This window comes from Trachymyrmex cornetzi, unplaced genomic scaffold (genome assembly GCF_001594075.2).
Source record: "Trachymyrmex cornetzi isolate Tcor2-1 unplaced genomic scaffold, Tcor1.1 scaffold147, whole genome shotgun sequence".
Classification (NCBI taxonomy): Eukaryota; Metazoa; Arthropoda; class Insecta; order Hymenoptera; family Formicidae; genus Trachymyrmex; species Trachymyrmex cornetzi.
The window spans coordinates 1,597,372-1,610,110 of NW_017296059.1; the positions used below are offsets into that span (position 1 = coordinate 1,597,372).

The window sequence follows — 12,739 nt, forward strand, 5'->3', positions numbered from 1 at the left end:
CCCCCCCCCGCTTTATTTTAATTGATTTTATTTTGGCCTGTTTCGTCCGGCTTTATTCAGGATCCGCGTTTGATTTGAATGTGTTTTATTTTATTTCCACCTCTGCACCGTCGAAAGGGAGAAAGGGAGAAAGAGAATTACTATCCTCTCGGCATTATTATATTCGAGTACAATAAAACGTCGATTATTGCATACGACAATTAAATTAGTTACATTTTTACGGTTGCACGTCGATTGCACGTCGTTTTTGCGTTTCCGCGCGCATTGCGGATCGACGAAGCTTCCCTGCCATTTAACAACGTTAATTTGTGCAAACGCAATCGTCGTTTAATTCATCTACATATCGCGCAATTATTTAGGAATTCTCTCTCTCTCTCCCTCCCCCCCTCTCTCTCTCTCCCCCTTTCTCTCTCCCTCCCTCTCTCGCTCGCTCGCTCCCCCCTCTATCCCCCCCTTCCTCTCTATCTCTCTTTTTCCGCAGTTTACATCCGACAGCGGAATGACAATTTCGAAAAGATCGGGTCTTGCATTCGACACTTCTGGATGCGGGTGGCGGCGGCGTTAACGATCGCCCTGCGGAAACGCCCAAAGGCGACGGGAGCCGCGTTTCGAACCTGATGCGCACGTACGCACGCACGCACGCACGCACGCACGCACGCACGCGACACCCCGCCGCTTTTCGGTTGACACGCGCATCGTTATGCATACCGTAACGCCGAACACCGTAGAAGCCTGTCGAAGTGGGGCTGGGTAACAAGTCAATTCGCCGACGACTTCGTCACCCGGCGCCGCGACGCGCCGCGCCGCTGCCCGTCAGGAGGGCGAGGAGATAGCGGCGCTATAATTCCATATTCTCTTGTTCCCCCGGAATTGTTCATTGTAGTCAGTCGATCAAAATCGTAGGAGGCGAAGTTTAATGGGGAGAGAAAAGGGAACGTCTGTCAACGTTTCATTTTAATCGGCCGGCTAATTGCCGAGTTTTCAATGCCAATTTTCGAAGGGATTAAGAAGCGACGAGCTGTATTTACACGAGATTTTCACGGGTATGGGTACTAACCGTGAAATTAATATTGTCAACTATGTCCGTTTAATGTGAGATAAATATTGACGCAATTAATTAATATTAATCATTTTCGTTTCGATGTACTTTCGCTTATTGAATATTTAATTCGTCAAATCATTGATATGGTTGTGCTAGGAAGGGAGTAAATTTAACAGTTTCCGGTTCTTTACGGTAAAAAGAATATCCATCTTTATACATTAAAAAATATATTTTTTCTTTTTTATGATACAAACAAATTGTTTGAAAAATTAATAAACTGTCATCCTCAGAATATCTTCAACTTTCATGTTTTTACGGTTTCATTTTACAAAAAAATCAAAAGCTCAAAAAATTTAAATTGAATTTCTTTTCTTGCTTAATTATATTATCTCAATGAATTATACTAATAAACTCTGTAAAAAAAGGACGAGATGTGCTGATTTATATATATATATATATCTCGAAATGATTGGAATCCTTTCAAGCATCATAAAAGCTGTAATATGATAAAAAAAATGCTCGATCTCTCCCGTATTTCTTGGATGTAACTTTTCCCCGTATTCAAATTCCTTCTAAGTAGGACAGAATGTAAAATAATGACCTTATTGATATAGAGGATAAGCGCCACTCGACGGTTTGAAGGACCACCCTAACAGACGAATATTGAGCCATCCCTGCCGGATTTCACCCCTAACGTCTGCTCACGACGTAGCTTCACAAAGAAAGTCGCAAATCTTCGCGTCACGCTTTCTTACCCTTAAAATGTCGTAAATGATTTCCTTCCCGAATAATCTCTAATTCCTCTACGTCACAGTTACTGTTACACCAGCGAACCGATATAATTAATTACTGCTAATTAAAATTATTCATTCATATACGTCACACGTTCTATTATATCTCATTAAAAATATGTCAAATATCGACTTCCCTAATATTTAATCCTTGGTGACTTTAATTTAATAATATTAAACTTGAATATTAATTCATTATCTGAAAGCATGGATTAATTAATTATTAAATATGTACAGCTTAATATATTATTTAATATTTTTAAGTGCATAATATGATTAACACATACACAGAAAAATATCGTTCTATTGTTAAGAAAATTGATTACTCAATTTTCCTTCCTTTTCAGAAATTTCCATCTTTAACAAAGAATATTTTCTTGATAATAATCTTAAAATATACTTATTGCAAATTTTAGATAAAAATCATTATTATGTGCTCAAAATAAGATCTATTTTCTTTTGAAGAATATTATAAGATGGATTGAAGAAACGATTTTATATGTGTATATAATAGACAAATCGAATTTATTTTTAATTTAATAATCTTGATTGAAATACATTAAACTTACTAAGATTCGCGGAATATATTTTGAATAAATATAACGTTTTTGTGATAAATTTATGATAACTTGCGGATACATAGACTTTTGAAATACTTCAAACAATTGTTATTTGCGTACCGTAAGTATTTTTCTGTGTGTATGTGTAATCTCTGTTTGAAGTTGCAGAAAAACATTTTTCCATAATAGCCTGATATTGCATAATTTAGTTCGAATTAAATTAAAATTCAGGTCGCATCACACAGAAATAGTGAAAAATTCGCATATTAACATTTTCCGTGGCTCCGAAAAGAATCTAATTTTTATTAATAAACACTCAGAGACCCGCATATATGTATATGTATCGATTTGTTATTTAAAGTTTTCGTGAGCTGTCCTCTCGTAAATTAAACAGAAAGTCAATTATATTGTAGATATAATAAGGCATCGAATTAGGACAATTTTCAAAAATATATGATGTATTCTTAAAGAACGTTGCAAATATAGATTAATAGAATTTTCTTGTCAAACAAAATGATTTGAAATGACAAGTATTTATCTTTAATCGTTCTCGCTTTAAACTTAATGTTCGAATATTTATTTTTGCAATACGTACTCCTCGAGGACTTGTTTAACGGGGATGTCGAGATGTCGAAATGTCAAAATGTCGAGATGTCGGGAATAAATAGATTTACTTTACAGATTGAATAATATTATAACAAAAATGACATGAATTTTGCTTTCATGTCAATTAAATCGTTCCAATTTGTCACCTTGTAATTTTCTCGCGAATGACATCGTTCCGCAAGTAGCAGTTTAACACAAACGGCAAACGGAAATTCTCTCGTTGGCGAAAAACCGTAATAGTGCGGGCAGGTGTCACGTTTACGTGTGACTCGCAACTCGAATTGCCGTAGGACGAGAGCAGAAATTTTCCCCGTTTGCTCGTGCGTTTGTTCGCTCGCTCGTGAGGCGAGCAGGTGTCATATTATACGCCCCTGTGTCTATCGCCCACCCCTAAACCATCGTGACTTCGCTCAGTAAGGGCGAGACTATTATTACGCAGGGCTGAATTGGATAGGGCAAAAAAAAAAGCCCCGGCTTCCAGGACATTAGATGATGCGCGCTCGTTATTTTCTTTTTTTCCGGTCGGAGCTTCTCCTCTCCACTGTATTATCTTGGCCCACCGTTGACGCTTCGTTCCCCGCGCGGATACCACATAAGACAAATGGTCTGGTCATTTTGCGTGAACCACTAAATATAGGGTGTGTCCTATCGATAACGGAGAACGTAAATACGGAACGCGCGATAACCATTCATTTCCCTCGACTCTCGATGCAACTCTTGAAACTGTCTATTTGAAGAAGAATTCTATTTTCGAGTTTGCCAAAGTTGACGGGCCACAACGTTTTGCACATCTCATGCGGTAGATCTTGCACACGGAGCTTGCCAACTTTCGCATTGAACTTTAGAAAGTCATTTAATAATTAATTTCTAATTAATTTCGAGACATTTGCTAATTGACTTCTTACTTCAGCCAAAACCTTTTTCAAAGGACGACTGACCCTAGAACTTTCAATTAAACCCTCTTAATAATTGAACTGCCTTAAAATTATTTTTAATTGACACTTCGACGATATTGCCATTATTATCCATTAGTTTATGCAATTTAGATTTAAATTCTCAAGATCGAATCGTAACTTCGCTCTCGCTCAACTTTCCGCGAAAGAAAAGTTGATCTCAAATTCGCCGAGAGCACGCCCTTCAAGTTTGATGTAAACTTTATGAAACACCCCGTATACCACCTAGATCCCGGTGCCTCCAATTTGTTTTCTCATGAATACTTTCCTCCGATCCTGGCGACGGCGTGAATGCACCGCTTGCGCAGTCGCAATAAATACAGACAGTTGTCAGGAAAGTGTCTGCAGATGAAAGCTTTAGGGTAGACCTTCATCGGTATGTTGTTTAATTTCCATTCATTTTCATGTGTATTTATACGACGAAACAAGGCCAAGAATTATAAAAAAAGGAGCGATATGAGTTAACATAAAATATAGCCTTAACAAAATTCCTAAATCCCACACAACATGAAATATTTATACGAATCATTCTTCAATCAGATATTTTAGGAAAATTTTGTAAGCTTTTGTAAAACATTTTAAAATATTTCACAAAAATATTTTAGAAATGTTGTACAAATATATTGTAAGAAAAAGAATATTTTCAAAAACTCTTTCCTGGATATATTTACATTTTAGAAAGATTTTACGAAAAATTTTTGAAATATTTCAAACCTTTTTTTGCAATAAAACATTTTGCAAATATTTCTGAAATATTTCGTGCTGCGTGGGATATCACATTTTCTCATAATTTATGGTAGTAATACATTATTGTATTAATTACACATTACATAGTAAAGTAATGTCATGAAACACACATTCGAAGAAAAGTTTCTGGATTCTCTTTAACGTGGAAAGTTCTGAGAATTCAGAGAGAAAAGTTTTTAAGCCGGTCAGGCGACTAATTGCTATCACAAATCAGAACATAAGATCGCATCGCGTTTCCAAATTCTGCGCGGCATGCATCCAATGTGTTCTTAATTGTGTCACATTTCTTTTTAATACGATTAGATTACAGCTTCAACCGCTTCGCAAGCTGTCGCTCAAAGTAGAAAAACAGTCATCAATTTTTAACTATCAATTTAAAAAAAATATAGTTTAAATGGTCATTGCATTTTTAGCTTAATGTTTTCGATGTCACAGCTAATCGGACATTGAATAATAAAATAAGGAAGAGCTATGATAATTCCCCTCGATTTATGTCAAAAAAGCTCGCATTGAATCTTGCAAGTGTAACATACCGGCATTTATACCAAGATTGTCATAAACTAGAAATCAGAGAAGTCAGAGAGATGTCAGGAAAATTGAAAATAATCAGAGAAAAATCATGGAATTTTACATAATTTTCTAACAAATCACAATTATTGACTTTAAAGAAGTTTTATATTCGTACATCACATTTACGCAGTTTTGGAATAATACCACCAACTTAACAAATAAACGCAAGCAGTATCAGCAACATTAACAGCAATTTACATTGCTGTTAAATTTCTTTGTCAACAAAATGTTTAACGGGTTCCAAATCGGGATGTCAATAATGTAACTTTTTTCCTAGGGCGGAAACATGAAAAGTGAAAAGTTTGTACGTATATATGTACATACACATACATAAAAATGTTCACTTTTCACGTTTTCATTCTAAAAAAAAGTTACATAATTGATACTCGGGACGAAAATAGAAAAAATGTCAAGACCTTGTTGAAAATCAGAGAAAATCATGAAACTTTGGGTGGAAACGAAGGAAAAGTTTAGGAATGAAAAAATGAGAAATTGGTGGGAACTCTGCATAGATCGCGAGTGAATTCCGGATTCCGGATTCCGGATTCCGGATTCCGGATTCCGGGACATGGCGCCCCATGGCGCGCCCCAAGCTCGGACAGCCCTGCGCGGCAGCGCGCTCGGCACGTTCTCCACCGCCGCCTCCACCACCACTACTACCACCGCCACCGTCGGCGTAGGGGGTTGTACATCGCGCGGGCATCGAAACGCGTCGAAACGCGAGGCGGCCGGATCGGACTGACTCGCGAAAATCGATCGGCGCCCCGTCTCGCGCGCGTCGTCCTCTCTCGCGGCGGTTATAGCGGCGTGCCCGCGCGACGAGGAAGCGTGCAGCGCGTCGCACGCGACAGCACGCGTCGCGGAAGAGACGAGTTTCGTCGTCGGGAACGAGGGTGCGAAGGAGATCGTGGGAGCGAGAAACACCGCTCTTGCTTGCAACACCGGCTGGAAGCCGCCGCGCCTCGCGCTCAAGGCGAGAAATTTCGTGGGAAATTTTGCCGGTGTCGTCGACCTGCTTAGCGCTCTCTGGTGCCGTTGCCACCACGCCAACGCCGTCATCGCCGCCGATCCGCGATCGGACCGCGATCGTTATCGAGATCGGATGAGCGAGATTTTTCCCTCGTTGCGAGTGAGTGCGAGATCTCCTTGAGAAGAGCGTGAGAAACTACAACCGCCGATGGGGATGTCGGGATTCAACGTCATGCCGTCGGTAGCCGGCTGGTAAAGCGAGATGAAAGGTTCACCCAAGGTGCTCGTGTAATCGGTATTTCCATTGATTAATTTATTAAGTAAAGGGTAATCCCTCCAGGAGCACGGAAATTCGAACTGCAATTTTTTTGGAGAAACTTGCGAACGGGATCGGTTGTGCGTATTTACTTAGGAAAAAAATTGTTGCTATCAATTGCGGCTGTTAAAAGGCAAAAAACGGAAAAAAGCTGAAAAGGTGAATTAAATTGATTCTAAATTATTCTTTAAATCTTTAAGAGAAGGTCAGCGAGAAAAAGAATAGAGAAACGAGAACGATCATGTATAACGGCTGTGTATGACTATCCATAACTACTGCACGAAAATTTTTCCGCTGTCAAGAAGTAGAACAATTCGCGTCAATGAAAAACGGAACGTTCACCGCTGTTGAAAAATAAAGTTGATTAATTCGAGAGGGAATTTCACGAACTCGTCGGTCGGTTTCGTGTATTTTGCCGTTTTTTACATGTGTTTTATATCGTCGTTTTTTCACGGGACGTAATACGGTATACTTCTTATATTTTTGACGATCTTTTCTTGGAAAAAAAAAATTCACAAAATAATACAGGAGATGATCGATCACGGCGGAAATTGAGAACCAGTAGAATAACAACGGAAGTATCGTCCGTGTGTCGAAGTGCACGCCTCGTGCAGCGGGTCGACCGATCTGTCATCGCCATTGTCGAATCGCCTAACGGCGGCCCTAAACCCTGGAGAAAGGTAGCTCCAGGAGGACGATAATCTCCGCTGAGAAAGGCGGTGCTTTGTCAGGACGCGTTGCGCCATTTCAGGTGCGAGTCTCGAGCCTTCCGCTCGAGTGCTTTAGCGTGTCTCTGGGTGCTTTAGGTGAGCTTGGCTCTCGCGAATCACGCTGCGAAAGAAAGCATTCAACAGACATCAAAAGACCCGGTGATTAATGAACGCGGGTAATTAAGAAACATTAAGGAAAGCTGCCGAAGGAGTCCTCGAGATCCTTCAACTATTCGGAGAGAGCGTGTCATCCTCCCCCCGCTACGCCTTCTCCCCCTCTCGAGAGGATCCTCGCCGGAGGACATCGCCGCGGGGTTGGCGGTGGGAGGAGGCCGTCTACCTTCGAGGTAAGAGAGAGAGAGAGGGAGAGAGAGAGGGGAAGAGAAAGAGAAAGAGAAGGGGTGGGGAGGCCTTTAGGGGTGGAAAATCGTTGGAGAATACCGTCGCGGTGAAATCACTCCTCTCGAACGCTCGCGAGACGATCAGACCGCGAAGCATCCCCCGCCGAGCCCGTCCTGTTCCCTTGCTTGCCTTTCGCCCCTTCGCTTCTCCAGCCGGTGGGGTGGAAGTGGAGGAAGTGGCTGTCTGATCTCGGACGGAATGACAATAAGACTCCCCTTTGATTAATCGACGGAACAGAGGAGAGAGAGAGAGAGAGAGAGAGAGAGAGAGAGAGAGAGAGGGAGAGAATGAGTAAGTGAGAGAAAGAGGGAATTAGTCCTCTCGAGACGGCGGATTGTTTTGCAAGTGCTAAGAAGTTCCGACTGTTAATAGAACTGACTAAATATAACTCTAACCGAGTAACTTAGACATAAATCTACCGACTCGAACTTAAGCGATGCCTCGAATAGCGCCATGCATTGAAATGTCACGCCTCTTCATTAAAGTCGACAAGATTGTTCAAACGAATTAATACATAATGCTCTCTTGTTAAAATGAATTAATACGTAATATCTTCCTGATAATAAGAAGATATATCCGGTGTCGACCTGTGGAACGTCGTCCGGAACATTTCAACGCTATAAGAACGTGTCGAAGTGTAACGAGTGCAACGATTAATCAAGTGATTAACGATTGTCCCCCAACTGAAAGTTGCTCGACTAATCCTTTTCGTTGCATCCGATCGTCGAAGAACTTTGCAGACACAGGGTTGTGCGGGGAGGGCAAGGTACGCGACAATAACGCGAATGAATTCGGGAGGAGACGGGATAAGTAGAGTGGATCGAAATTAGAATCGTGTGCAGCCAGTGGAAGAGGGTTGGCGCTTGATCAGACGAACCGGCCAACTTGAGCTCAAACTGCACAACTGAAAAGACCTCATTTGTTTAAAGCGATCTTTTGCATTGCGGCGTATCTCTGTAAAATTGTGTGTTACACGATCGGAAAATATTCGACAAAGTGCGTCTCTACTCGCGAAACGACAATAATAAAATGCACGCGATGCATTAACGCAGTATCGAAAATAATTCATAATAATCGATCATACGTCGACGAGAAATATCGACGGGAATTCCGATGCCAGCCGGATGTTTTCGAATGTCCATCTTTATTTGAGCCAACGACAGGCGTCAATTTGAACGGTGAGTAATCTGGACCTCCATGCATCTTCCTGGACGAGTGACGAATGCCGGGATGTAATCGACAACGATAACCGAACGTTAACAAATCACAGTGACGACAACGGGAAAATTTGTGCGGCCAGAAAAAGGCGATAAAGTATAAGAAGGACTGAGTGACAAAACTGCTACCATTGAGAACTTGGAGTTTAACAAGAGTTTGATGGGTACATGAGAAAAATAATGGTAATGTAGCAGCCGCAATGAGTACAATTTAACACCCTTAGGTCCGAGGACAATAAAATTAAACGAGGGTAATCGAAAGCAACCACGTGAAACAACCGAGTAGCCACTGTTGAACTCGATATCGCAACGCAATAAAAAAATCGACGATATATTTTAACAATCGGATCGATCGGGAAATAAAAATAGTGACAGTAATAGGTGCGAGAGCGTTTTGCTGAAACATTAAGCTGATACAAAAGGTTTGTCCGTACGACTTTTTATCTGTCTTTCTAGATATTATTTACTCTTTATCATTAATTTTATCAATAATAACTGCACGCAAATTTTCAAAAATTTCAGATTTAAATATTATTCATTGATAAAAATTTAACAAAGAATCTTGCCGACTAAAGGAATCTTATTGTTTAAAAATATCTTTTTTTTATTTATTATTGCATAAAATTTGATATGAATTAATATAACGATTCAAAAATAAGCGCAAAATATACTTTAACATTTGAAAAATAACAAAGGAAAGGAAGAGGGGCACGAAAGGCAATTCTTTTGCACTGATTCTCAGCAGTGATACAGTGCGACGAGACGTGGACTAAAAGACGAGAAGCAGTGAAGAAAGCGCAGTTTTGTCATCCAGGCACTTCGATGCGCCTCGACGATAGGCGTTTGGACTTGAAGGATCCACGCTCGAGGCGGTGAGCGAGGTTGTCCTGCGTGTTCGTCGTCCTGCATACGCGGCTGGGACAAGGAGCCGGAGCAGGGACAGGTCCTTCCCGGTGTGGAATGACAATAAGGGGGCGCCGTACCCGCGGGGTGGTATTATGCCGGAGACGACGGATTTGAGCTTGCCGCCCAAGTGCCCGGCGAAGGCGTCGCAGCCTCTTCGTGGGATGGCACTCGGGACGCTGGCCGAGATAGCGGTGCGACTCGTCATTAGCGGCTACATATTCGCCGTGGTAGTCTACGTGAACGCCAGCGGCAACTGGGATAAGGACGATGACCTAGGTACGCGCGGCACGAGCACGAAACGGTCGCACGAACACCCGAGATTAACCACTTCCCTCACCCGCGCGAGCGATACTCGCTTTTCGACCGTGTCCCAAAATTGCCGGTTATCCTGACTTAGAGAGACCAATTTTCTCCATTTTTTCCTCAATAAAGATACAAGAGGCCTCGCAATTTGCAAGTTTAAATCAATATTATTTAGTGGTAAAAATAAATTTTACACTATATATTTTCTACAAGTAATTTTTTAATTTTCAGCGTTTTACATTTTTCTTGCACTCAAATTTCAAAAATTCATCAAAATAATTACTTCTCAAAGTTATAACTAATAAATATACTTGTTTACTCTTCATATATAATTAAATAAAATTTATCAATTACTCGAGCAGGTTTAATTTAATAAGTAAAATTTCATTTTTGAAAGTGGAGATAGATGTTTAATTTAATTTAGAACGAAAGGAGAGTTCTTCAACCGCTAATTACTCGAAAACTATCGGTACTTTAATATTCTCTCATTGAGAAAAACATCGATATTCAAGTTAACGGAGGAATATATGGTCGAAAATTTATCTCGTGATTTTGGGGCATAAAACGGTCGTTTGTTATTTTTTTTTTCCTCTTTTTGTAATAGAATGTGAAAATGTGATTTAAAAAAGAGTAGTTTACAAAAAGAGTGTATATGAGTGCGTAGATATGTGTTTTCACAAAAAAAAAGTATTTTATTTTAATCGTTATTAAAAAAGAGAGGGAAGAGGAGAAAATTGAATAATAAAAAACAGAAAGGACGTTGCGGTCGGTTTTCTGTGAAAATACTCGGGGAAGGAAATGGTTAAGTGAAGCTACGCTTAGCGATTCGCTGCTTTTCTGTAGATTATTATTTCGTTGTGCAATATATTGCTGAAGATTAACAAAGAAGAAAAAATGTTTCTTGATCAGAGCCACAATGGGTCCCTTAATTCTGCTGGTAGCTTCGTTTGCCGTGCACACTCAGCATGTCCGGCGCAGAATGGAACTCTATATGGCTTTTGTGCGCAAAATGGAACCCAATACGTATTTCATAAATGCATATTGAAAAGTGGAAAACTGACAAAGTCATGAAATTGAAAACTGTTAGAATCGATATTTACAAAATTATGGCATTTTTTAAAATAAAACTAGGTCGAAACGCAAAAGCGAGACTGAATATAGTCCTTTAAAACATGATGAAATAATAAATAAGTTCCCCTTAATGCATAACGGTTAATGCCTTGATCAAAAGTGCGGAGCTTTTACAAGTTTTGAATTTATAATCCATCCTGCTTACAGCTGTTTGAAAATTTGCCAGATAGATATATTTCTAATTTTTTCTTCCTCTCGTAAATACGCGAATGGTTATTTTATCTTAAACTTTCATTCACACAGCCATTTTTCAGTTACATTTGTACCTTGATGTCACTTTTTATTTATGTCTTTGAAATGCCTTCAGCGTAGAAAATGACATGCGTTTAAATAGATGGAACAGATAATAATCGCGCTGATACGATGCTAAAAAAGATAAATGGCTCGTGGCATGTACATTTTTCATCGGAGCGTCACAAACAAACGTAAAAGCGATATCCTGCCGGAAGAGTTCGTATTCGTGTTACAGACGTCGTTCGATTGATGAAAATTGCGGCGTATCGGAAAACGGAGGAATCAGACGCAAGCTTGTTGCGATACCGGAAATCACTCAGAGCGTGAAACTTGCTCAAAGAAATGTTACGCGGCGTAATTATATTTCGCGCTGCCGGGGTGGAAACTCTCCATTATGCGCGAAAACGAACTTCATTAGTGATATTTTTCAAGCTGCTTTCTCGTCTCTTTATTCGTAAGAAGCAAAGCAGTTTCCTTTTTACACGTTGCGACGCAGGACTCTTTCTCGCGTCAGAATGGAATGTTAAATTGGAGGGAAATGTCTCTTAAAAAAAGGATATCTACACATTCTTGATGCTACTTTTTATTTCGTGAAACGTAACGATATTACTCGCTTAGAGTTCAGAGATCTTCACAGCTGCGTTACTTCAAGGTAATTTAAAATCACGCTAAACAATAAGAGGAAAAAATTTAATCTCAAGTTTTTCGCTGCTAAATCTCGTTTACCTGAATGGCTTGTAAGTTTACTTATAATACTTCCTACTAACTTAATAACTTTCCACGTTCTTTCGTGACATAAAAGCTGGTGTTACAGCTCATTTAACTTATTAACCATATAATTAGCAAATTGCAAAATGTCATGAATTGTTAAACATAATGCCTTCGAGTATATATATTAAGATTCATAATATTATATTATAGCTCCGCATCATTCGTCAGAATTATTAACTCAATTATTAAACGACCTGTGATTCTTGCTTCTGAGAAAACAGAGGCAGTATTGTAAGTAAAATTATTCAAAGCGTTAAAGTTAATGAGATTTAACTAGAAAAGAAAAGTCGCATTGTTTACAGTAAAGTTCCAAAGGAATCATTTAAAAAGACGTCGAAAAAATTTCGTGATTCCTCGAATCTTCATTTCAACCAATTAAAGCGACTGTGAATTAAAAAAAGAATATTTACAGCTTGAAGGAAAGTTATTTATTCATTAATTACTAAACAATATCATTTTCGTAAATGATATGGCTATATTTTTACCAACCATTAAATATGCTGCACAGTTG

At 39.6% G+C, this 12,739-nt stretch overlaps 1 protein-coding gene across 3 annotated transcripts in view; it reads left to right on the forward strand.

Annotated features, from left to right (window-relative positions):
- Positions 1-12,739, forward strand: part of side-III (sidestep III) — a 35,081-nt gene that overhangs the window by 7,628 nt on the left and 14,714 nt on the right. For 2 of the 3 annotated variants that reach the window (XM_018502451.1, XM_018502453.1), the window contains exons 2-3: positions 7,906-9,305; positions 9,626-10,065. In XM_018502451.1, coding sequence (XP_018357953.1) covers positions 9,882-10,065 — 184 coding nt within the window. In that variant the 5' untranslated portion in view covers positions 7,906-9,305; positions 9,626-9,881. The remainder of the gene's footprint in view (positions 1-7,905; positions 9,306-9,625; positions 10,066-12,739) is intronic. The other variant, XM_018502452.1, reaches the window with a different exon arrangement.